Genomic DNA, 25,077 nt, shown 5'->3' with positions numbered 1-25,077 from the left:
CTAATTCAACAGGTGTCGTCAAATGTTTGAATATTTGTTTTTTTAACAAATAATATTGTACGTATTAGCGGATTTTGATGAAACTTCAGAAAATTATTCAATAATGACTGAAAAATAATTTTTAACAAAAATTACATGGGGTCAAAATAAGTCCAATTTACAAACGCTTAAAACCACTGTCTGATTGAAATGTTTTAAAAATGAACAAATTGTTTGGTTATTTTTGTCCAAGGAAAATAAAAGTATAAATAAATACAAAACATTTCGCTGTATTTAATGGAAAATCTCAAATACCCAAAAAATTTTAATTTTCACCCAATGGTGAAGTATATATAGTGGTATTTATATCTGATGAATAAGTTTGTAATTCCCTCTGTAATTTCTATTTTTCAATTTGCGACCACATAGAAGTCGATAACGGTTGCTATTTAAAATTGGGAAAATCGACCCACAAATGGCTGATATATAAACTAAGGTGACCATACGTCCTCTTTTTTAGAGGACAATCATCTATTTTAACTGGCTGTCATCTATAAAATTTGTGTCCTCTATATGTCATCTTTTTTCATAATCTGCCATCTTTTGTCCTCCTAATTTTTAAAATCAAAACAAATTTTGTAAATACTAGACTTTATGCTAAATTTTTCTAAAGTTTCATTAAAATCGTCCTAAAAATATATAACGTTTCGCTATCTTTCAATTAGAAATTCCAAATATTGAAATATTTGACCTTCACGATTTAAGGGTTAACGTTTTCTGATTTTAGTAAAACTTTCAGAGTATGTTTAAAATTATCTGTACTATAATATTCTGAATAGGTTAATTTAAAACTCATAACAGTAAGGAAATTATTCTCATTCGCCAAAATATGGACAAATATGTAATTAGTTTTTCCCAAAAATCGCAAAATTTAAATCGCAGGTTCTGAAAAAATAGAGGAGATATTGATATAATTGTCAATTATATTCTCTATAAATCCCATTAAGATGTTAAAAAAATTCTGAAATTTGTTAAACAATTTTTATTTTTAATTTGAAATAGAGTTTTGGAACTGCCGTTAATTAAATTTTTGAGTAGACAAAAACTCAAATACAAGTAAATATGGATATATTTTAAGTACAAATAATTTTTGTCTTTTATATCTCATTAGAACGACAATTATGAATACATTTCGATTCTTTTAAATTAAAATGCAAATTATTTAATGCAAAATTTTTACAAAAACTTAAAAAAAAATGTTTTCCCATTAAATGCACCTCAAATCTTCAACGTGGTTGCTAATAATACACTTCTAGTGGGGGAACAAAGATGTTGGAAACAATCTTGGACCATTTTAATATACATACATTTGTATATGTGAACGTAAATTTTTCTGTAAAATATGAAAAAAATTTGAATTCAAATAAATTTTTTACTTTTTTCTTTATGTCATCTATTTTCATTTTCATAATCTGGTCACCTTATATAAACAAAAAACCACGAACGCTGTATAAAACAGACTGACAATAGATCAAATTCGAGAAAAGTATTTTTTTTAATCATACTGACAAAACTATTGCAAAAATTGGTTCAAATAGCATTTACGACAATATTATAGGATATATTGACATAATTATTTTTTATCAAAATCCTAAAATGAAATTATTACATTTTCTGAATTAGTTTAACATTTTAAAAGTAGTATTACATTATTATTATGTTAAATATACAAGTTTTACTGATTTCAAAAACAATTTTTTATTTAAGAATTTTAATTTAACAAAAACCACTAAACGGCAACTCTGGACGCAGGCTGTTCAGTGAATACCAATCTTATTGTGAATCATTAAAAATAAACTACAGCTGTTGCTACAACAACAATTGTTTACATTTGCTCAGACAACAAACAGCTGAACAAAAGAAAACATTTTATTTCACGAATCTCCACTGCTTAAAATCGGAAAAATAATATTTTTTAAAACTCCTTAATAATGTCTTCGCATTTTAATATGCGTTTTGAACACAAAAAGAAACCGCTACCCATTAACTTGGCACGTAAAGCCAAGAGGGAGCGGCGTATACGAAATGGTGGCATTGGTAGAAATCGCAAGAAGAATAAAATGAAACGTTTACGCAGAGGAAGGAAACAGGATTTCGAATTTAAGGAGATAGAGACCTTAGCAAATGCTACTGAAACTCATTTAAAGGATATACTTGAGAATGATGAGCAATTGTCGGATATACCGTTTGATGTTACGCCGGAGGAACTGCAAGGGGAGGTAAACAATTTTTATAATGGAATTTTAAAATTTCCAACAGCTACACCATCACAATGGTTTTTAAATAAAATAAGAATAAAGAAATCTATAAGATAATAAAACAATTCAGATTATGTTCAAAGCCCGCATGTCTGTCAGAAATAAAGCCAAAAAATATAAGAAATGCAAACATAAATAAATTAGAAAACCTCTGAAAGCTAACTGCTTCATTTATTACTAGTGACTCAATAAAAATACATACATACAACGGTTGACAATACAATGAAAACTTCTCCAAAAATTTAACTAATAAGACAAAATCCAAAACACTCTTATGAAATTTTTATTTTTTAGTATGCCTTCATTGGATTGTAACCACTCGATTACGACACGACAATGTTCTACAGTTTTTTAGAATTAACAAGTTTTTTCGCGATATCAACGGAGACCAGCTTCATTTGCACTTGCGACTAACAGCTCGAAAACTAATTTTCAATTTTAGATTATTAATAAATAAGCCCTCCGAGAATCCATTTTTGGAATTTCTCAGTCTCACGACTTTTTTATAAATTTTGAAACTGCCGATTTATAATTTGAATATTTATCACAGATGGTTTTTTTTAATTCAATCCAGCTGTAAATTCGATTATTATTTTGGTTATTAAATTATCGCAAGTCTTAACTTTAACCATTTTCACTAACTATTTAAAAACTTATTAAAAGTTACAAAAACAAATTATAAAAATGAAATATGTACTGAAATAACGGTAAAAGATTATCATTTTGCATAGTTTTCTTACTATATTATTGATTTTGTTTGTTCTTTCTTACAGAAGCTAAAAAGTTACCATTCTATTGGCAATGCTATGAAGTATAACCACATTCAATAAATGTAAATATGAACACCCTTATGCATTAAACACATTCAAGACAGCAGGCTACACGACTACACGAACACAAATTCTGCTGGTTACAGTTGTAGTCGTGTGGCAGCTACTGAATTATTTTAAAGACGACAGCTACAAAGAAAACAGCTGATTTATAATTCAGTGGTGCCACTTTAATAAAAAAATAACCGTACAAAATTCCAAAGTAATTAAGATTGTAACAATTATTTTGAGTAAAAATATATATATAATAATATATGGTTATAAATAATTATGTACCTGTTATTAATTTATTTCAATATGGTTATCAGAAACTCTTCTTAATTAAGTAAAAAAATATATTTTTTTAAGCACTAATTTGATTTACATTTGTTTATTATATTAGCAACACTATTTCTGTTTTGTAGTTGACAAAAATAGAAATTAGCCTAATTCGGCTACATCGGCATGAGTAGTCGTGTGGCCGTGTAGCTGTGCTGTCGTTAAAATAATCGTCTCCATATAAACGTGTGCATTTTATTTTTGACAGATTGAAGTTGGTAGCCTGCTGTCTTGAATGTGTTTAATGCATTATTGTTTCATATTTTCACTTTTTGTTCCAAAACTTTTATTTTTTTCTTCTGAAATAGTTTTTTTACTATCAAAAATAACCAAAACTAAAGTATCATCAAGCACATGATTTTCTTAAACAAAATAACGTATACGCTTTGAGTAATTAATTAATAAATCGTTTTTACCTTATTTTAGGTAGTATCCTATTTTTTTAATTTAAATTTGTTGCAATTGAATATTTTTGCAGCCTTTATGTAAATTTAAAGGCTGTAAATTTAAAAAGTACCTTTTTTAGTTTAAATAAATTTGTAATTAATAAAAATATAAAATTATATTTACAACTGCTTTTATCTATACTAGGATCGCCCGCTGGCCGAAATTCGACCACTTTTAAACGCTTTTTACCAATTTTATGGAAAGAATTAAAAAAAAAATATGTTCTGCAAATCTAGAGAAAATAACCTTTTAAACCATATATGTTTCATCAATATTGGTGGACAATAACATACTTAAAAGTGTACCACAAAAAAACGTGTGGCCTTTTTATATATAAGAAGATAACTCGGAATTTTTTTTGAGTCCAGTCAACTGTAATAAAATTTAGATATTTTATTTGCAAATAAATAAGAACAGGCAGGTGTATGTGGGTTGGATAAACTTGAAGAACTAACATTAGTAAATTCTACCGGTCAACTAGTTTAAAATAAAAAAAATATTTTTATTTAAGTTTTTGTTTTTTTAAATTCTTATAAGCCTTTAAGTAAATTGGTAAAGCATTTTACCAAAACACATACATAGTATATTAAAAATAATACTCGTATCTATTGTATATTGCTTATACTTTAGTAGTAACAAGGTTTTCGTTTTTAAATTAGGTTTCATAATATTCGGATAAGGTTGTGTTAATCATCCAAACTCGATTGGAAAATGAATGTAAAAATCGTATCTACTAAAATTGTCAATGTAACCAACTGGCAGTAAAATTATAAACAATTATTCTTGTTTCATTCAGATAATTTTGTGCAAATTTTTCTTTATAAATTTATTTGAATATTCGATTAATCGACAATTATTGATCGAACAAATTTTTTTTGTTCTAGATTGAAAAAATATATTTTTTAAACTACAAACGGAATGATGAACTTATCACCATGGTGAAGAGTATAAAAAATAATACTTATTTGACACCATGAATTCATTCAAATATGTATTATAAATAGCTTTATTGTTTTAATTGGGAATTCCTGAATAGCCAATTAAATATTCTCAGATAAAAATAAAAAATATATGTGGACAGATTATAAAATTGTAGCATATTTTTGAAAGACATTTAACAATAACTAATCTCAGCAATGCATAAAGCGTACAATAGAGGTTGCTTTGAAAATTTTCCATTTTTTAGAAAAAGTTTCTATATGCGTCATTAACATTATTTATTTTCAAAGTAACAATTTAGCAAATATTCTTTTACGAATACAAATCAATTACACTTTTTCTTTCAACAAGCAAGCCTCTCTTTACACATTAAAGAGAAAATATTAAAAACTCGATTATCGAGTAAAAAATCTTATTAATCACTTTACAAATAAATACCTATGTATGTTTATTCTTTATAGCTGGCTTTAGCTCAAGGTGGTGGCACCACTATCTATATAGAACGTGATGGCCTCTCAACATTAACCGTGGTGGTGAGTAGTTTATATTATAATAAATGAATAAATTCTAATGTTTATTTAATGTTTGTTTTTACTGTTTACATATAAATATTTAATAGACTTTTGATTGATTACTTATTTCATTTTAAATATCTACTATGTACTTCGAAATCTGTTGTTGTTATAAAACTTTAAAGCTCAATGCAAATAGCAAAAATTTTGTTAAATAGTGATGAGTAAACAATTTGTTTGGTGTGGGCAAATATTAAGTTTTATTTTAAGCAAACAACTAATCGAATGTCAGTTCAGCTGTCTGTCAAGTTCAATATTGTAATTAATAGCAGACAGAACCTTCCAATTATAATAAAAACAACTAAAAAATCTACATTTTCTTTACAAAAGAAAATATGTTTATTTTAAAAATTTCAAGTATTTACGTTTTTTATATGTAAATGTTTTAATTAATACTAAAACCTTGCTATAATTATATAAAACAAATTAGTTTACAAAAAATCAACAGAAAAATCTTTCTTTTCTTAGAAAAATAAGCTAAAAACTTTAAATATTTACTTTTTTATTTATTAAAATGATTTTCCATTCCATCTCTCTGTTTATTCTACTTGAGAGTTTCTTTTCACCGTTATTGATTTGTGACGTTTAACTGACAAAAGCAATTTGTGGACATTTGTTAAATTTATTATTTATTTGTGTATTATGGAAATATTTGCAAATTGTTTAAGAAAACATTAAAAATATTCTGAAATTATGTCAGTGGGTTAATATTTAATTCATTTAACTAATAAACACTAACTAATATGATCATTTAATAAATAAATTCTGAAAGAAAATAAAAGTTTGCCATTATTTTCATTATATTTAATTGTAAGATTATAATAATGCTGGTACTCAAATAGTTCTATTTTTTGTATTGTTTTCTCGTACTCAAAAATAATTCTATTTAGGTTTTTTGTTGTTTCAACAATGTCAGTGTTTTATAAATTGCTATTTAATCTCTTTCTAGAGGCGCATTATTTTTGAAATTTAATACATATTCTTAGTATTAAGTAGCCAAGCTGTATTGTGTGTTTGAAATTAAAGATTTAAATACACATTATAAAGTATATTTATGTGACGTCTAGACTTTCAGGTCTAAATTTATACTTTTATCAGCAAAAAAAAAATGAAAGCAAAAAATGTTTTAATGCGATAATAAAAATCAGTTGATTTAAAGCAAAAAACAATAGTTCAAGCCTGCTTTTGTTCTTTGTTTTAGAAATTAACTATAGCTAAGGGTGGGGTAATTAAATATTTATTTGATATAGGAAAAACGTATGGCAAATCAAATTATGGGTATTATAACGAATAATTTCAAAACTAAATCATAATGTAATTGGGTAATATGTTTCCAGTGCGGTTGAAAAGTTAAAAAAGGATCGAGAGAACACCATAAGAGAAGAGGTGCATTCCACTTTTTAAGTTTCAATTCTAGATATTAAAATCTATGTAACCCATACCAAAAGTCATTCATTTTACTGTAATTCAATATAGATATGGTTCAGATCAAAATGAAACATTTCCAATATATATCCTACTGACTTAAATTAAATTCATTGTGATCTGGCGGTTGGACAGTCCACTTCATAACACGTAGCTCATTGGATTGAAAATACTTGGTTACAACCCTAGACGTGTGTTTGGGGTCATTGTCGTGCTGAAATCTAAATTAGAGACATCGTTTAAAATGGATCTGTATTCGATTCCAGTCATAGTAGATTTTATGATATGTATTGGACCCATAATTTTCACTAAATAATTATTGTACTTGGGGTTCCTTTCGGACGTCTTACAAATATTCTCTCATCCCTGCCTCTTAAATTGTATTTTGATTCATCTGAAAAGTGAACAGTATTCCATTAGTGTCTCGTTCAGATTAAATGCAAATTGCGGTTTTTTTTGGCCTGCAGCAAACAACAATTTCCAATCTTTTATTTTGTTAACTACCCGGTGAGTCATGATGAGTAGTTTTATGAGGTCTTCCTCCCAAATTATTAATTGAAAATTTTTCACTGATAATAGTTTTTTGTTGAAATCCAGCGTGAAAGTCGATTATTATTTTTGTTTTTATATGTTCGCAAATCTTGACTCGAGCCATTTTTACAAATTATGAAAAAAACTTATTGTGCGAAAAAACTACAAAAATTAATATCAAAATAAAACAAGTAAGAGAGCATAATCGGCGTTGCCGAATCTTAACAAATGTTTTTTAACAAAATTTAAAAAAAAAAATAATTTTTATTAAAAAATTTCTTGTTTTTTAGTACTGAAAAAAAATGTATGCTAACTTTTTTTTTAAAATATTTTTTTTTTTTTTTAATTTTAAAAAAAAAATATTTTTTTTATTTTTAAAAAAAAAATCTTTTTAATTTATTTGTGAAAATAAATTGTATGACAAACAATTTAGGACAAGTTTTTTTTTGGTAAAAAGAAATCCGGGTTAAAAAATATTTTTTTTTCGATTTTGACCCATTGTAGGTCCGACTTACTATGGCGTTATAAACGTCGTTGCAAACGGTTTTTTAAATATCTATCATTAGATATCCATATTGTCTATGACTTAGTAATCCAGATACGTACATATGTATATGTAGATCCGAAATAGGTCAAAATCGACGTTGTCCTGGTTTTGAAAAATTGTGTAGGTTAATATCTGAGAGAATCCTTATTGTCAGAGTTATATTGTGGAATTTTATGGGGATCATTTTTCTGGAAGATCTTAACCCCCTATCTCCTCTCTTTAGGGGTCAATTTGACCACTTTTTTGAGAAAATCTATAAAAGTCCTTTGAAAAAGGACATTTAAGGATTAAAATATTCTACGAAATTTTTTGTCGTAAAATTTCATTGGGGGTCACCAAAGACACAAAACTTGTAAATAGATCCCTTTACGCTTAATTAGCAAAATTACACGCTATATCGGGTCTCACATTTTTTAAAAATATCTCCAAAAATCCAAGTATGATCCGAATGAGCTGAAATTTAAAATGTAAATAGTCCATAAGGAGATCTACAAAATATATGTAAATATATATAAGTTATCTCTTTTAGTTCAAGAGATATTTAGGTTTATTTATTTATTTATTTTTCTTATTCTGCTCGATCTTTTTTTGGTATTTTAAATATTTTTTTAAAATATTATCTATATTTGCTATAAAATATATATAAAATACAAAAAATTTTCCTACCTATGTCCGTTATAGACTCTGAGACCATCCAACTGATTAGCTTCAAAATGGTATCATTGGAAAGGAAATTTTCTGAATATGGTTTTAGACACCTAAAATACAACATTAGGTCCATTCGGTGCTTTCGTAAAGAAGATTTTCGAATTTTCTCATACAAACATTTTTCATCTATATATCGATGGCTTAATATAAAAAGGCCCTAATCGTGTTTTTTTTGCAAGTCCAGATTTTCGTTTATTTCGATAAATCGTCCGATCATATATCATAATTACCCAAAAAAATCACTACATAAAAAAACACCCTAACTCGTGTTTTTTTATGTAGTGTTTTTTTTTTGGGTAATTATGATATATGATCGGACGATTTATCGAAATAAACGAAAATCTGGACTTTATATTAAGCCATCGATATATAAAAATGGATGTATATTCCCAATGAACTCAAAAACGGCTGGAACGATTTTAATGAAATGTTCAGGGAATCTTCCGAATAGCCTAGCGGGTAACACTCTAAACTCAGATTTTTGATTTTCAGTCTGCGGGCGGAGGGGCGTGTAAAAATCAAATTTTTTTCATTATACCGCTAATGCCATCTATATATATAAAAAACCGCTGGACCGATTTTTAATATTCGGTCTGTGGGCGAGGGGTGTGTAAAAATCCAATTTTTACATTATACCGCTAATGCCATATATTTCATAAAAATGGATGTGTGTACATATGTATGTTCCGTATGGACTCAAAAATGGCTGGACCGATTTTTATAAAATTGTCACGGAATCTTCAGAAAAGCCTTTTGGGTAACAGAGTATAGTCAGATTTTTGATTTTCGGTCTGTGATAAACAATTTTGTTTACTCTTGCATATTAGGTGCATGAATATGAAATTTCCATATGAAATCTACTTTTAATCAAAAAGTTATGATGTTAACAAGCTCGATGACCAAATACAATTGAAAGTGTCTGGCGAAACAATAAAATACAAATCGATTGGCACAGTAATGAACGAAGAACAAGTCGTCAATTGTCCTACTGAATTTTTGAATTCATTGGAACCATCCGAAGGTTTGATTACAGACTTTTTCCGACACTGTATATTAAAATCGAGATCGAGATGCAATATAAAACAGATGTTTTCTGAATACCAGCAACGCGGGTTCAGCTAGTTTGCTATAAAATTTCAAAAACAATAAAAATAACATGCTAACAGTTATCTCATCCCTGTAAAAAGTTACACGCATCCAAAGTTGGAACATGAAAAAATGGCCATATTTTTTTAAATTTTTCAAAAACACATTTTGCATGAAATGTTTTAAAAAATTTAAAAATTTTTCAAAAGGGAGCAAGGTTTGTGGAGCTCCTGGTGAATAAATATAAGCTTTTTGTATAAGTGGTTGGCATTGATGAAAACCTTAGGACTTGAAGCTTAATAGTTTGGTGATGTGAAATAATTTTAGAGAATTTGTGAACATTTTCAGCCAGCTAGATTTACTAATGTGGGTCGACGAAAAATATTTTGATGTTACAAATGGAATGACATAATCAGTATCCCCCACATGTTTTTTGATGAAATAACGGTAAAATATGATGTTTTTTACATCGTTTTCTTACATATTCTTTTTGCTTTAGACTTCTTTAATGAAGAAAATTAACAGTTTTCAAAGTTTCCATGGTTTTGCAAATGCTAAGAAATATAGCCAAATGCTATAAATGTATTTTTGTTAAATTTAAATGCTTAAAAACGTTTAATTTTACTATATTTTAATACAAAACCTAGTAAGTAACATTGAATTTATCTTAGAAATTAACTTTCATATGTGCTGAAAGTAAATTACATAATACAGCTTTCAAAAAATATTTTCATTGTATTGTCACTCACTGTTTATAAATTTTATATCTTTACTCCGGATATAACGAAAAAATAGTTGGCCTATCTTCTTGATAAATATACTTAACAAGTTATGTATTTTAATTTCATTTCTAATTTAATTAAAAACTAATCTCAAATATGTATGTAGCATGTGTATTTTATCAAACCCTAGATATAATAAATATGTACTAAAATATTACTTTCATTTCACACCACTGTACTACTACTACATAAGAATACAAATTTTGTTTTTCTCATTTCTTGCTGCTTTTATTTAGCTCCCACAAGAAAAGCCCACAATTGCTCAATTGAAAAGAGCCATAGAGTCGCAAGCACGTGTACAGCAACGAAGAGAGTTCAGAGAACGTTATGAAGAGCGTTTACGACGTAGAGGTTTATTAATTGAGGAGCCCCAGTGCCAAACGATCAACGAAGAGCGTAAACATAAACAAGTTAATAAATCAAAAACTAACCTAATGTATGGAAAGTCTCAATACGCAACCGGGGAGTTAGTTTGTTCGGCGACACACAACGGACACCAACACCGGCCAAATGTTAGTTGGCGTTTCCTATGGCGTGCTTATGTTTTATTTAATATCGATACGCAAACATTTGTCGCTGATGAAAACGGTCGCATGTTATTGCAAGAATGTGGCATTGAAAATGCACAAACGCTAAAGTTTTACAAACGGGACAAATATTTCGGAAGACAACGACAGTGATTAAATGTTTTACACAGTTTAAAACTAACTAAAAAATTAAAATAGAATACAATTATTTGAAAGTGTTGAATTGAAATAAACCAATGATTTTTAAAGATCCCTTGAAATCTACCAAATATAATAATCATTCCATGTGCCAATTAATTATAATTTTATTAAAAACAAAAACGAAAAAAAGAAAAGAACCTCTGCAACAATTTACCAGTAAAATCAAGTATAACCCGAGAGATTTAAACGTTATTCCGTTCACAATTAAACCCAGATGATATACGGATAATGACGATTTTCAATAAACTGTCATATTTACCTACAGCAACCGCATCAACAATCAATTTCAAGTCTAGCACAGCAGCATATAACAAACTTTTAACAACTGCTTCGTTTTATACCGCCAACAACGGCCCCTGTTCGTCGTGTTCGTCGTCATCAACAAGAAAAATGTTCTTCATTCGTCAATCATTGTTAATTTCTTTGGTTGTTTTATTCTTTTTGTGTGTTTTACAAATTGACCTCATTCGTGGAGCATTCGAAGATGGCAACAACAACAATGTTAAAATCACTAAACACAGTTTGGAATTAACACAAACCCTCAACATGCAGAGGCAGGAGTATTTGCAAAAGCAATGCAATACTTTGGGCTACAGTATGCTGGACATCAATGATCTAACCGATGAACAAATGGATCATATGATTGTCGATCAAGAGCATAAACTTTTGTATTGCTATGTGCCAAAGGTAAGTGCCAATGCCGCGATTTGTGAAGTGTTAATGGAATCGTTGTATGTATGGCTAGATATGTATATTGATGATGTATGTGCGTTGTCGGCCAGTGTAAAGTTTAAGAATATTTTGTATAAATTAAATAAAAGCAAAAGTTTATTGAACTCTTTCTATATTCGAACGATTTGATTTGTATTTCTTTTTATTTCGTTCTGTCTGTTCGTTTCACTTTTATTTTTACTTAAATTGTAGTTTAAACTTATTTGTTTAAAATTTTTTGCTTGTCGTTAGTTTTTTTTTTACCTATTAAATTACAAAATATATTTTTATTTCAAAATGAACTCTTGTGGTCTGTTTGGTTTTTTTTTCATTTGTTAGTCTTGGTATCAAATTTTTGGAAATATTTTTGATTTTGCTTTCGTCAATACATAATTATGACACATGTTGTGGTTTTGCGGTTTTGCGAAAATTTAAAATAAAACAAATTTCTTGAATTAAACATCAAAAATTCGTTGTGCCAAATTTAAACAAAACAAACGTGTTTTTTTTATTTAATTTTCCATAGATCATTGCAAATTTTGCCTCAAGCATAAACAAAGAGTCTTAAATAACTAAATATTTATGTTTTAAAAGGTTTTGATAACACATTTTAATTATCATACATACTACATTAAGAAATAAATCAGCAGCATTTGTATATATTGCAATAAGGCAAATTTATTTAAAACAATTAAGAGAGCTATATTCGGATGTGCCGAATTTTATATACCCTTCGCCAAATTATACTTTAAAATAATTCTTTTCAAAATATTTTTAGGTAGACAAAATTATTTTTTTTTTTTTTGCAAATTGTTTTTTTAATTCTTTTTAAAAAAGTTTTTTCCAAATTTTTTTTAAAAAAGTTTTTTCCAAATTTTTTTTAAATTTTTTTTTAAAATTTTTTTTTTTGGAAATATAATTTATGACAAAAAAAATTTTTTGATGAAACAAAAATTCGGGTTAAAAATATTTTTCTCGATTTTGACCTATAACCTTAAATACATGGTTGCAATGAACTTTGAAATATCTATCATTAGATATCCATATTGTCTATATTGACTTAGTAATCCAGATATAGATCAGAAATAGGCCAAAAATCGAGATTGTCCCGGATTTTTGCTTATATCTCAGCCATTTGTGGGCCGATTTTGTCGATTTTAAATAGCAACAGTGCCGGGTATTGTTGTATTGATGTATGAATCATATATATAAGTTATTTGTGGGCTACGGAAATAACATACAACATACACACGGACATATATATTTTGTGGGGTGGCAAATGAAAGAAATTACATACTAATATATACCCTTGCCACTCATGGTGAAGGGTATGAAAACTGTTTAAAGAATAAGATTTTTTAAAATGTTTGAAATCTAAAATATTTATAAAAATAAAATTCGATTAAAAATTTTTCACAGAAATATTTTTGTTTTCAGAAAAAATCTTTTCACTAAAAATTCGTAAATTTTTTCATTAAAACTATCTTTACATCAACAAATTATTTCAAAAATTTCTTAGTATTGGAAAAATTTCAAATTGTATTTCAGAAAATCCAATTATATTTTAGAAATTTTCAATTGTATTTCAGAACTTTCATATTCAAAATTTTAATTTTTATTTTGAAACATTTGTACAATATAAATTTATTCAAAGTATTGGCCATTGTTAGCTATGACCTTTTCCCATCGTTCTGGCAACATTTGGATTCCGCGCCAAAATAACTGCTCATAATTTGAGGCCATGAAGGAATCAAGCCAATTTCGGATACTCTGTTCTGAAGTGATGCGTATACCAAAGAGAGCGCTCTGCATGGTCGGGATTGTAACGCGTGGCAAAACTTTCCAACCACTTCTTTCTAAATAGTTTTAACCAGGTATTGCAACATGTGTCCTAGCTTTGTCAACACGGAATATTACGGTTTCATGTCTGGGTGTTTTTCGGCAAATGCTCGCTTCAAAGAAATCAGTTGCATTCGGTACAGGTTCCCTGTGATGGTCTAGCCAGATTTCAGCAGCTCATAATAGATAGAACCATTTTGGTCCCACCCAATACAGAGCATTACCTTGGCGGCAAGGATATTTGGCTTTGGTGTTCGAGTTTGGTTGATCGAGCTTCAAATACGTTTTCTTTCGCTTCGGGTTATTGTAATCGTACAATACTTCATCGCAAGCAATGATTCGGTACACAAATTATTATCTTTAATAGCTTTCAAGCACCATTTCGGACTTGAAAAATCGTCTTTCAAGATAGCTCGGCTTCAATTCGTATGATACCCAATTTCCCTGCTTTTGGATGAATTCTGCTGCTCGCAATCGTTTTGAAATTGGTGATTAAGTAGCTCTCAATGATTTTCCAAGCTCTTGTTGAGTTTTACAACAATCCTAATGGAGTAATGCCTCCAATTCTTGATCACATTTTTTTTGAAACCGATGGAACACATTCACCATAAGCTTCTGCGAACAATAGTAGTCTAGGGCAGCGGCACATAATGTGCTCTACTTTCCACACTCCATAAGAATCATGTGTGCTATTATTCCATTTACCTAAAAAGGCTCAAATTGAAGAGTGAACGGTTATCGCTCCTTTCAGAATTCTGAGACCACTCCTATCCAACCCAATTAGTGTTTTGATTGCCTTTGCATCCAGTTTTTGTCATAAGGATTTGGACACTTTTACAGGATTGGTTGGTGGAGTCAAGAAATCTTCCAAAGATTAGCCTGTAGTAGTGACAAATAGCAGGTCTTACACCCCGGTCCCCAATACTATGGTCCTATCTGGCCAGTTCATCTGCAACCTCATTTCTCTGTATGTTACAGAGCGTTGGTACTCAACACAATCTGATTGTGTAGTGTACTAGTAACTCTTTTGCAGTCTGCACCATGATTTTCAGAGCTTTAAGTGCCGCCTGACTGTCTAAATAAATTGTCACTACAGACCCCTCTGTGACGTGTGCTTTTATCAACTCCGTGGCTTTCCATATCTTGAAGTTCTCTGCCTGGAAGACGCTGCCTTCGTCAAGGAGTCTGTATGATAATTTAATACTGTTGTCGACCATATACAGCCCGGCCCCTGTACCAGAGTCCATAGTGGATCCATCAATGAAAACTGCACCCCCTTCGAATTGTTGATCGGATCCAATCTTTTCATCCCCACTGGAAAACTCTGCTGGGCGTAAGACTCCGAAGTTAAAGGTTGCGACCCTATGATCTGAGATACATAAATAATTGCCCAAATAACTTCTTTGGGGTCATTATCATGTATATTTTCTTCAAAATTGGAAACAGTTTCTTTCCACTTTTATGTATTACTCACTCATCTTAAAATGGGTTAAATTTGTTGCCATTTTATAATCAACAAACACAAAATATTGATTACCAGTATAAGAAAGCAAAGGTTAATTGTTAAACACGCCAAGTTCTTTGATATTTTTGTTTAATATTTGAAAAAAATTGTTACGTATCACTACATATCTATTCACCATATCAATCAAAAGATAAACAACATTTTCAAACAAAAAATTAAAAAAAAAAATTATATTTACTGCCGAAAACAAAAAATTTGCAAAACTCATTCATTTGTATAAAATGGGAGAGGAATGGAATTATTTAAAAAATGTTAACAAATTATAATTAATCATATAATTGTATATTTCTTACAAATGAAAAGGTGTGAAAAGCTTTATAACTAATTGGCCCTCGAAAATTCATGAAAGGTTGCTTATCACTGCTCTAAACTAAATAAACATTTATTTAGTTTAATTTAAAGTATTTATGTAGATATGTTTGTTTATAAATTATGTACTTTATACTACAAATACAATTGTTTAGTACTTAAATATTTTTATATTTTTTTTGTCTTAAAATAACAAACGGTATTGATTGATCTTGAAGAAGTTGATTTTGTTTTTATTTTTTTTTTAATTTATAAACTATTTACTTTTCAAAATCAATTGACTCATAATTCCAAATAAACGACCAGTTGGTAGTTTCTTAATTAGGAACCGTTTTATGTTTTGATAAATAATGTTGAATAATAATTTTCATTCCTTTTAAATAATATAGAAATAGAAACAAAACAAATTTAATCTTATCACAATTTAAAAAGGTTAATAAAACCGCTAGTGGAAATTAATTGATAATTTAGTAGAATTTATTACTTAACTAGTTAAGCAAGAGCTAGTGGCAGTACGTATAAATAAGATCATCCTCGGTTTTTAATAGCTGATATTTTAATTTATTATTTTTGTAAATTCCATTTGTTATCATTCCAAGTGATAATGCTAGATCATTGTATTATAATTTTGATTTATTTTGTTATTGCTTTTAAAAATTTCTAATCTCGAATCTTTATAATGATTTTCCCACTTAATGTAATTAAATTGAATATAAATCAATGGAAATTAAAGTGTTTCATTTTATACACTTACTTTACTTGGTGGGTCTTTACGTAATTTAATCAAGCTTATTAAGAGATAATACTTACTACCTTGTTGATAATAAACTGGATTTAATTGAATAAAAACTCGGCAAAATTATGATTTCAATATAATTACCCTTCAGTTTTGTTAGTGACACAGTATCTACTTATATTAGAAGTTTTTTTTACACTAGTGTATAGTTACTGGCCAGATCACTTTACACCTGCCAAGTAATCTAGCGTAGAATCAATTGTCACTTTAATGTGCAAATAGTGGTCAAATATTTGAACGAACGTATATTATTATAAACTTTTGCAAAGAGACTTGCTAATTTTCCCCTACAAAAAGTATAAAAAAACTATTAGAAAAAATATTGTAAAACGAAAATACTGTTTGTTTATTATTTTTCTGGAATAATTAACTGGTTTTTCTATTTCGCAAATCTTAGTTACTTGTTAACTATTGCAATGTGTTTATTGAATGTTAATTTTAGCATTTAATTGTTTTATATTTTGTTGGTTCTACTAAGGTTCAGTAAGTTCATTGTTCAATCTAATGTTGTTATTTAATCAAAAATATTGAAAATATATATGCAAGCATGTTAATACATGCAGCTGTCATTGTTAATTAATAAAATCTCTTAATAGTAAATATTTATTCTACAACAGATTGTTTTTTAAAACACAAGATGAAATTTTTATTATTATTTAATTGCAATAACAATAAAATTAAGTTGAATTAAATTTTGTGTTTTTTTTTTGGAACTTGTTTATTACGCGTGACCCCTTGACCATTAAAAATGCTTATTTAGCAATAAACTGTTAAAATTATTTTTTTTTTTGTTTTGGCAACCGTCCAAATGAAAATATTTTATTTGTAATACGACACGATGTTGCAATTTTAGATTAATACAATGATTAACAATACAATGGAAACTTTTACAAATATTCAATAAATAGATCAAAATACAAACAAGCCATACCATATAAAAATTTCCAGTTTCAATAATTTGTTGTTCGTAAGTATTTTTGGAAGAGGGCTTTATATGGGAGCAACGACCAATTTTGGACCGGTCGTCTTGAAATTTGGTCTAAATAGTTTTTAAGAGGTATTGCAACATGTGACCTAGCACGATTCAGTTGATCTCGGTACAGGTTTATGTGATGGTCTAGCCAGATTGCAGCAGCTCATAATAGATAGGATCCTTTTGGTCCCACCAAATACAGAGCAATACCTTAGCACCATGGATATTTGGCTTTGGTGTCGATTCGGCTGGTTGGCCGGGCTTCACATACGATCTCTTACGCTACTTGTTATTGTAATGGATCCATTTTTCATCGCAAGTCATGATTCGGTGCAAAAAGGGTTTTCTTTTATAGCGTTCAAGCTACATTTCAGGCATTCAAAATCGTCTTTCAAGGTCCGTCAGCTTCAATTCATATGGTAAACAATTTCCCTACTTTTGAATGAATCCTTCGGCTTACAAACGTTTTGATTGAATAGCTACCAATGATTTTGCAAGCTCTTGTTGAGTTTCACAACAATCTTCATGTAGTAATGTCATCACCATCCTGTTCTTAGAAACGCATATCATACACAAAGGGCCATAAAATCCACCCAGTGTGACTGGGGACAACACAAAACAAGGATCAGGTTTTTATTGCCCAAAATAAATGAATTGAGTCTGAAAGACATGTTTCCACCAGGACGGCACAACTGAACGAACAGCTCACGCGACAATGGACATTTTGGAGGATGCGATACTGGGTCGCCTAATGTCTTATTTTGAAGATTTACAGTGGCCGTTAAAATTTAACAATTTGAACCTTTCCTTTGGGGTTTTTTTTAAGTAAGAGGTCTTAGAGACACCAAATATGGTTGTCAATTATTCGAATTTAATTTTGATCGAATAAAAGTTTATAATTTTTTATTATTCGATTAATTTTTTAGGTGTCCCAGAAATTATTTTCCATTTTTGTGCCAAAAACTCTTTTTTGCATTCTCCCATTTTTTAACGGCGATTTTAGTTTTTTTGTATGAACAATATCCAAATAATTCAACTGCCGTTTGAATCTCCCGATGTATGAAAGAACCAAAATATTCACTAGAAATAATTTGTATGGCAGAACCGCGTTTGCTAATCTATATCTATATATATAAAAATGAAATGGTCCATGTATGTAATGGCATCACGTGAGAACGGCTGGAGCGATTTGGCTGATTTTTTATTCGATTCGAAATTTTCAGGAGAAAAAAATTCAAAAATTCCGGGTAAAACTCGGACATTTTTTTGTTGAGTCCAGTCAACTGTAATAAAAAAGCTCCCTAAAGTATGCAGTACAAATTTAGATATTTTATTTGCAAATAAATAAGAACAGGCAGGTGTATGTGTTGGAGAAACTTGATGAACTAACATTAGTAGATGCTACCGGGCGAAGCCGGGGCGGGGCGGTCAACTAGTTTACTATAAATGTGAGTTTAGATAAATTTAAATTTATTTAGCATAGACATAAACCAAATTTTTTAGCACAGCCCATTTTGCAGCTAATCACCTAACAGTCATAATACTCGAATTATAATAAAGAAGTTTATATCTACAATATCTGAAATAATTTCAGAAAAAGGAAAAAATAAAAAAAAATTAAAAAAACTATCGATTTGAAATAATAGAATGGATATTTCATCTCATTTTAATATCAGGATACCAGAGACCGAAAATAACGGGTTCACTTTCATTTCAATGGTAAATTCTCATTCGCAGCCATTTAAAAATTATTTTTTGTGAAATATCACTGAGAGAGTGATTTATTCGAGAACATTTTAGGTTTGGGGTTGAGAGAAACCGAAAAGAAACAAACACAAATAATCTGGATGAGTGATTTATAATTTATTTTTTTCGTAAAGGTCAGCTTGTGACTTTTATTTGCGAACACGAAAAATAAATCGCAAAAAATGCATTTGATGCAAATTAATGCTTAAATATATAAAACTTACCAAAAGATTAAAACAATTTTAAAAACATTCTCATTTCTGTTACTCAGAATTCATTACTTCATACTTATCATATTATTTGCATAATTTGTTAAAAATTACTAATATGTTATTGTATGTAAATAAAAGAGAAAGTAACAGTTATTAAGAACAAGAACAAATGAATTGTTTATCTCACACCAAACCATTAAAAAACAACAAAAACTAATAAAGGTCATACCAAACCATTTAAATAAAAATCATTTTATAACTGTTATTTTCAGTGATTTATTTTTATCAAAAAAATATAAATCACAATTTGGGTTTTTTGGTATATGGACGAGTTATTTTCGTATTTGCAGGATACCAATAAATTTTATCATTACAAATGTAGTAGTAGGATATCTGGAATAATCTTGGGATTCATATAAATTTTACTTTTTTGAAAAAATAAATCTGGAGAGGATTTGTGGCCATTATAGAAATTTAATAACAAATTTGTGCCAATTTGTTCCTATAGAACATAAATATGCGAATAGGTGAAGTCATAAACCGATTTCAATAGGCTTAGTCCTTGAGACAAAACAGGAATTTCAAAGTTTTCGTGTTTTAGCTAAGTTTATCTAAATAAATGTAGAAATTTTAAATTTTAAATTTCCAATGATGAACATTTATTATTGTTTTTTTTATTTCAGATTTTTTTCTTAAATATTTCTATTTATATAAGCAATTTTTTTAAAATTTTAGTTTGAAAATTAACTTTTTCGATTATTCAACAATTATTGATCGAATATTTTTCATTCGAATAATTTTTAATTTACTGAATTATTCGAATAATTCTTATTCGAATGACATCTCAGAAATCGTATAAAGAGAATGTTCGAAAAGAGTGCGATTTATGTTTATCCATAACGATTTAAAATGAAAATCTGATTTTTTAGGATCAAATCGGGTTGTTTGGTGATAAACTGTTCTTTTTTCATTGTTAGGCCAGTAGTAATAACTATTTTTATATTTAAAACCTAACAATTATTATAATTTTCATAAATGTAAATTTTTTTGTTAATCATATTTCTAGGAACAGCTTTGATTAGTTTAATTAAAAAAGTGAGCAAATTAAAACAAAACGAGTAATAGTCATAAGATAAATAATAAAAAATGAAATACAAACAGGTTATGAAAAACTCGTACGATTATTACAAAATTTGTTTATGAACTTTAATCACAAAAATAGCAACGAAATTAAATTACTTGAGCGGTCATAGCTAAATAAATAAAAGTAATTAAATGTAGAAACTTAAACACAGAGATCTTGAGCATTAAACTACACATGGATTTCAACATCAACAAAAGCAATAAAGTCCAAACAGCAAGTTTAAGTCAAATTACAACATTAAATTGAGTTACATACACAAAACAAAAAAAACTAAAAATACTCTCTCTCTCTCTCGTCTTTCTATCATTGTGTCTGGCTGGAGACTGACACAACAAACCATAATTACAATACAATAAATATGACCGACCGACAGAAAGACTGACTAGAATGAATAAAAATGCGAAATGCCATAGCAAGGTGAAATCTTATGTTCTTTTCAAAACATATCGAAACATATTACGGAAAAGTGTCAAGAAATCAAGCTCAATATAATGAATGCAATGCACAATGTATCTTTATCACTTAAAGTGAATTGTATCACAATTATTATTGTGCTGGGTGTTTATAACAATGGCTTGACTGTCTGTTGGTGTCTACTCTTCTCAAATAATAGACGGATATGATTATGTCTCTGACAATTTGTTACTTTTTTCAGTGTAAAACTATTAGCAAGATTTCTAGTGAACTGTTTATACTGCTATGATGACACACGTGTATTAAGCTCTGAAATATTTACTATTTATATGTATGTAGGTAGATAGATGATATGAATATAAACATTGAATCACTGCTTTTCAAAATAAATGATTCCCTAATTTATTTGTCAAACAATTTCTTATCAATAGTCATATTTTTGCACAAATAAAACAAAAGTACTGGAAAGTGTTTTTAACTATTGTGATTCTTGCACGTAATTTGACAACATATCCAATATGATTATAAAAATTAACTTTTCTTGGAATTTCGTAATATTATTATGAATATGTTTTAAAATTCTCAAAATTTGTTTTCCTTAGGTTACCATTTCATAATAGATAATCCTCCAGTGCATAATAATATGGTTTTAAACTAGTCATACTTGGGCATTTCCACAGAAAAGCCAATGGGACCGAAAATTTAAATTTTGGTCCCATTGGCAATGGTTAACATTTTTTTCACTAAAAAATTATTTTTTTAAAAAAAATTTTAAATGAAAATTAAAAAAATAGTTTTTTAAATTTAGTTTACCTAAAAATATTTAAAATTTTTAGTTTAAAATATAATTTGGTGAAGGGTATATAAGATTCTGCACAGCCGAATATATGTAGCTCTATTGTTCTGTTTTCACATAGATTTTTATACTAATACATACTCACCATGAGTTAGGTCTTTGACAGGAGAGTTTCCGATCTTTATCTGTGGTTAAAGGTAAATATATGTGCATTAGGATGGACTTAATTAATTATTGCATTTGCAATGATGAAAGACCATTTGCAGTTAATAGTGAACTCCGCTATAGTTTTTTTACTTATGCATTCTCATCATTTAGATTTTTTACAACTGAGTTAGGTCTTTGACAGGAGTGTTTCCGATCTATGTGTATCTATGGCACACACATTGTACAAAAATAAACAAAAAACAAAAGCAGTCAGTCTAAGGTTGTGGTTCAATAAAAAAATGTAACCATTTTTTTTTTCTAAATATTTTCAAGAAATTTTTTTTTCACCAAAAATTTATTTTAATATTTATCTTAAAGTATACTTGGTAAAGGGTATATAAGATTCGGCACACCCGGCAAGAGAGCTATCCCTTACTTGTTTAGTAATAAAGATGTGAACATGACATTATTTAATAACACAGCTACATATACATATGTTTATAGTAAGGAATAAATATACATAATTTAGCACAGTTTTAATAGTAAATTTAAATGTTTACAATGGTTAAAAAACAATGATTCAAAGAATCTGTATATAGCTATTTTTCAAAAACAATTTTATGAACAAATCTTGTAAACAAAAATGTAATTAATCTTATTACGTTTAGTCATTGTTCGCACTATGTATTAGTTATTCAAAATTAACAAAAATAGCCACTTAAATTATGCACATTGGGTCTGATTGCCAAAAAAAATGATTATAAATACTAAAAAATATATTCCAGACTTTGCCCTGTCCGACTAATATTTGTTTCGATCCAAGCAGAACGCTCTCTCAGGGATACCCTTCACTTTGGCTCGTTATTGGCTTCAAAATATGATCAGTTCTGTTTGTTCGGAATCCACATCAAAAATCAACGGTCATACACACAATAAATTTTGTAAAAACTCTAAAATGAATAAAAAAAAAAATCTACTTGAACTAGGTCATGTTCAAAACTACTTTTCTACAATAATAAATTTAACAAGTTTTATGAACCATAGCAAACCACTGTGTATTAAAATGTATATTCTTTAGAAATATTTAATTCTTAAAATTCTCCCAATGATTTACGCTTGTTTATTTTAACGTGCTGCATAAATAGCAATAAAAATCCCTCCATGAAATTTTAGTTTTGCCAACCAACTGAAACTTTTAACGTAAATAAACAATAACTCAAATGAATTGGGTCATAAAAAAAGCAACCAACCTACTACCACTGTTGTTTTCATTGAAGCACACTTAAGAAACTGGAAACATAAACATACACTTTCGTACATATGTATCTAGTTAGATAAACAAACTAATAATAGTTGTATTAAAGACGATGCATATAATTGCATTTTAACAATTTCCTTGTTAAAATCATTTCAAATTTATTAAATTTCTCTTTTTTTTGTAAAACTAGGTAGCCTGTACAAATTGGAAACGAGTTTTAATGATACTCAATGGCACCTGGAGAAATGGAACAGATCCTTTGCAAATTCCCGGCTCTTTGGCTCACTCAACGGGCATGTTTGATAAATTCAGTTCACTCAATGAAACGGAAAAACATGAAGTCATCTCAGATTACACAAGATTTGTGTTTGTACGGCATCCATTTGAGAGACTGCTGTCGGCGTATCGCAATAAACTGGAAGGCGATACAGCCAGTGCTCGTTATTTCCAAAGGAGAGTGGGCAAACAAATTGTGAAATCATTTCGTGTAGATGCTAGCAATCATTCCTTGGAATATGGCGATGATGTATCATTTGCTGAATTTGTACAATATCTACTAACACCAGAACTTAGTTTAAGTAATCAATCATCCTACAATGAACACTGGGAACCCATTTCTAAATTGTGTAATCCCTGCGTCATGAAATATAATGTAATAGGTAAGTTCTTTGTATAATAGAGATTATCTTCAAATTTATTTTCTATTTGGTTTTTAATTCCAGGCAAATATGAAACCTTATTGGATGATTCAGCTTTGGCTCTCTACTTAACCGGTGCTGAGAATATGACCTTCCCCACCGGCCACAAACCCTCGAATACTCGTGCTCATTTACGAGAATACTTTGATCCTCTACCCATAAGTGCCATTCGTCATTTGTACGAAGTGTATGCCGATGATTTTAAATTATTCGACTATGGCTTAGAAGATGTCTTAGGTTTCGAATTTGGTTAATTATTGCCATTGCTATTTTTGACACTTATGTGTTGTAGTGTTTTTGATTGAAGTGTAATGAAATTAGTTTTTTATTATTCTGTGCAAAGTACATTCGTTTAGTGCTAATAATAATTAGTTTTAAATAATTTATACATGACACTTTCCTAATTTCATTTATTATATTGTTTTAGTAAGTTTGTGATGTATTATAAGTATATATTTTATTCTAATAGTTTGTATATAATTTAAGTGTTTTTTTGAATTAGCATTGGTATAATCTAGTGTATATTTTTTTTAAGTTTAAGCTAGAATATGTTAATAAAACATTTTTATATCATGAGTTTAATTTAAATGAATAATTTTGTTGACAATAAATGGAAGAAAATTGTCTGCTTGAATTATTTTTGTTTCTCGGCCTTATTAAATCTTTGGATAGTTTTGATTTTAGGTCAGAAAATCAGTTAAAAGTTTACTGGATGTTTAGATTTATTTATTTTTAGCCATAGATTTATTTTACAACCAAATTGTATGGACCTTCCAATTTTAGTATAAAATCGGTTGATATATAAATCGAGAACAATACACTAATGCTAAGGTTTTAGTGACCTTAAGGTAAGGCGACCAGATTTTGAAAATGAAAATAGATGACATAAAGTCAAAAATTTATTTGAATTCAAGGTACGTATTCTATGTAATTTAAACGAATCGAAAAGTGTGCGTAACTGTCGTTCTAATGAGATATAAAGGACAAAATTTTAGAGACACGCCATTAACGTGACTCAGGCCACTAGAACAAGAAATTTAGGAGCAGAATTAACATATTCTGAGAAATATTAAAATAAAAGATATTTTTACTTAAAATATATCCATATTTACTTGTATTTGAGTTTTTGTCTTCGTACGATACCGTTATCATATTCGCAGGTATGACCCACAAAATTTATTTTTTTTTCAACGCCAGTTTCAAAACTCCATTTCAAATTTTAAAAAATGTTGGTAAGAATTGTGCTGAATTCCCAATTATTGATAAATTCACTAAAATTTATTGTTGGGGATAAGCTAG

The 25,077-nt window shown here is 28.7% G+C and overlaps 2 protein-coding genes across 2 annotated transcripts; both read left to right on the top strand.

The window, feature by feature from the left end:
* The first annotated feature begins 1,889 nt into the window (after window positions 1-1,889).
* Window positions 1,890-11,168, top strand: LOC135951104 (uncharacterized). The gene is made up of 3 exons (XM_065500686.1): window positions 1,890-2,258; window positions 5,293-5,364; window positions 10,719-11,168. The coding sequence occupies exons 1-3, from the start codon at window positions 1,971-1,973 to the stop codon at window positions 11,160-11,162; spliced, it is 804 nt and encodes a 267-aa protein (XP_065356758.1). The 5' UTR covers window positions 1,890-1,970; the 3' UTR covers window positions 11,163-11,168.
* Window positions 11,169-11,428: 260 nt separating this feature from the next.
* LOC135951103 (carbohydrate sulfotransferase 11) lies at window positions 11,429-24,412 on the top strand. The gene is made up of 3 exons (XM_065500685.1): window positions 11,429-11,897; window positions 23,271-23,739; window positions 23,803-24,412. The coding sequence occupies exons 1-3, from the start codon at window positions 11,439-11,441 to the stop codon at window positions 24,030-24,032; spliced, it is 1,158 nt and encodes a 385-aa protein (XP_065356757.1). The 5' UTR covers window positions 11,429-11,438; the 3' UTR covers window positions 24,033-24,412.
* Window positions 24,413-25,077: the final 665 nt, after the last annotated feature.

This window comes from Calliphora vicina, chromosome 2, assembly GCF_958450345.1.
Source record: "Calliphora vicina chromosome 2, idCalVici1.1, whole genome shotgun sequence".
Classification (NCBI taxonomy): Eukaryota; Metazoa; Arthropoda; class Insecta; order Diptera; family Calliphoridae; genus Calliphora; species Calliphora vicina.
This window is presented reverse-complemented; position numbering and strand designations above follow the sequence as displayed.

Bases quoted from the DNA above. Each gene is read 5' to 3' on its own strand.
- LOC135951103 (XM_065500685.1), top strand. From the start codon at position 11,439: ATGACGATTTTCAATAAACTGTCATATTTACCTACAGCAACCGCATCA. The intron at 11,898-23,270 runs GTAAGTGCCAAT...TTGTAAAACTAG, and splicing joins TGTATTGCTATGTGCCAAAG to GTAGCCTGTACAAATTGGAA. The intron at 23,740-23,802 runs GTAAGTTCTTTG...TTTTAATTCCAG, and splicing joins CATGAAATATAATGTAATAG to GCAAATATGAAACCTTATTG.
- LOC135951104 (XM_065500686.1), top strand. From the start codon at position 1,971: ATGTCTTCGCATTTTAATATGCGTTTTGAACACAAAAAGAAACCGCTA. The intron at 2,259-5,292 runs GTAAACAATTTT...TATTCTTTATAG, and splicing joins CGGAGGAACTGCAAGGGGAG to CTGGCTTTAGCTCAAGGTGG. The intron at 5,365-10,718 runs GTGAGTAGTTTA...GCTTTTATTTAG, and splicing joins TCTCAACATTAACCGTGGTG to CTCCCACAAGAAAAGCCCAC.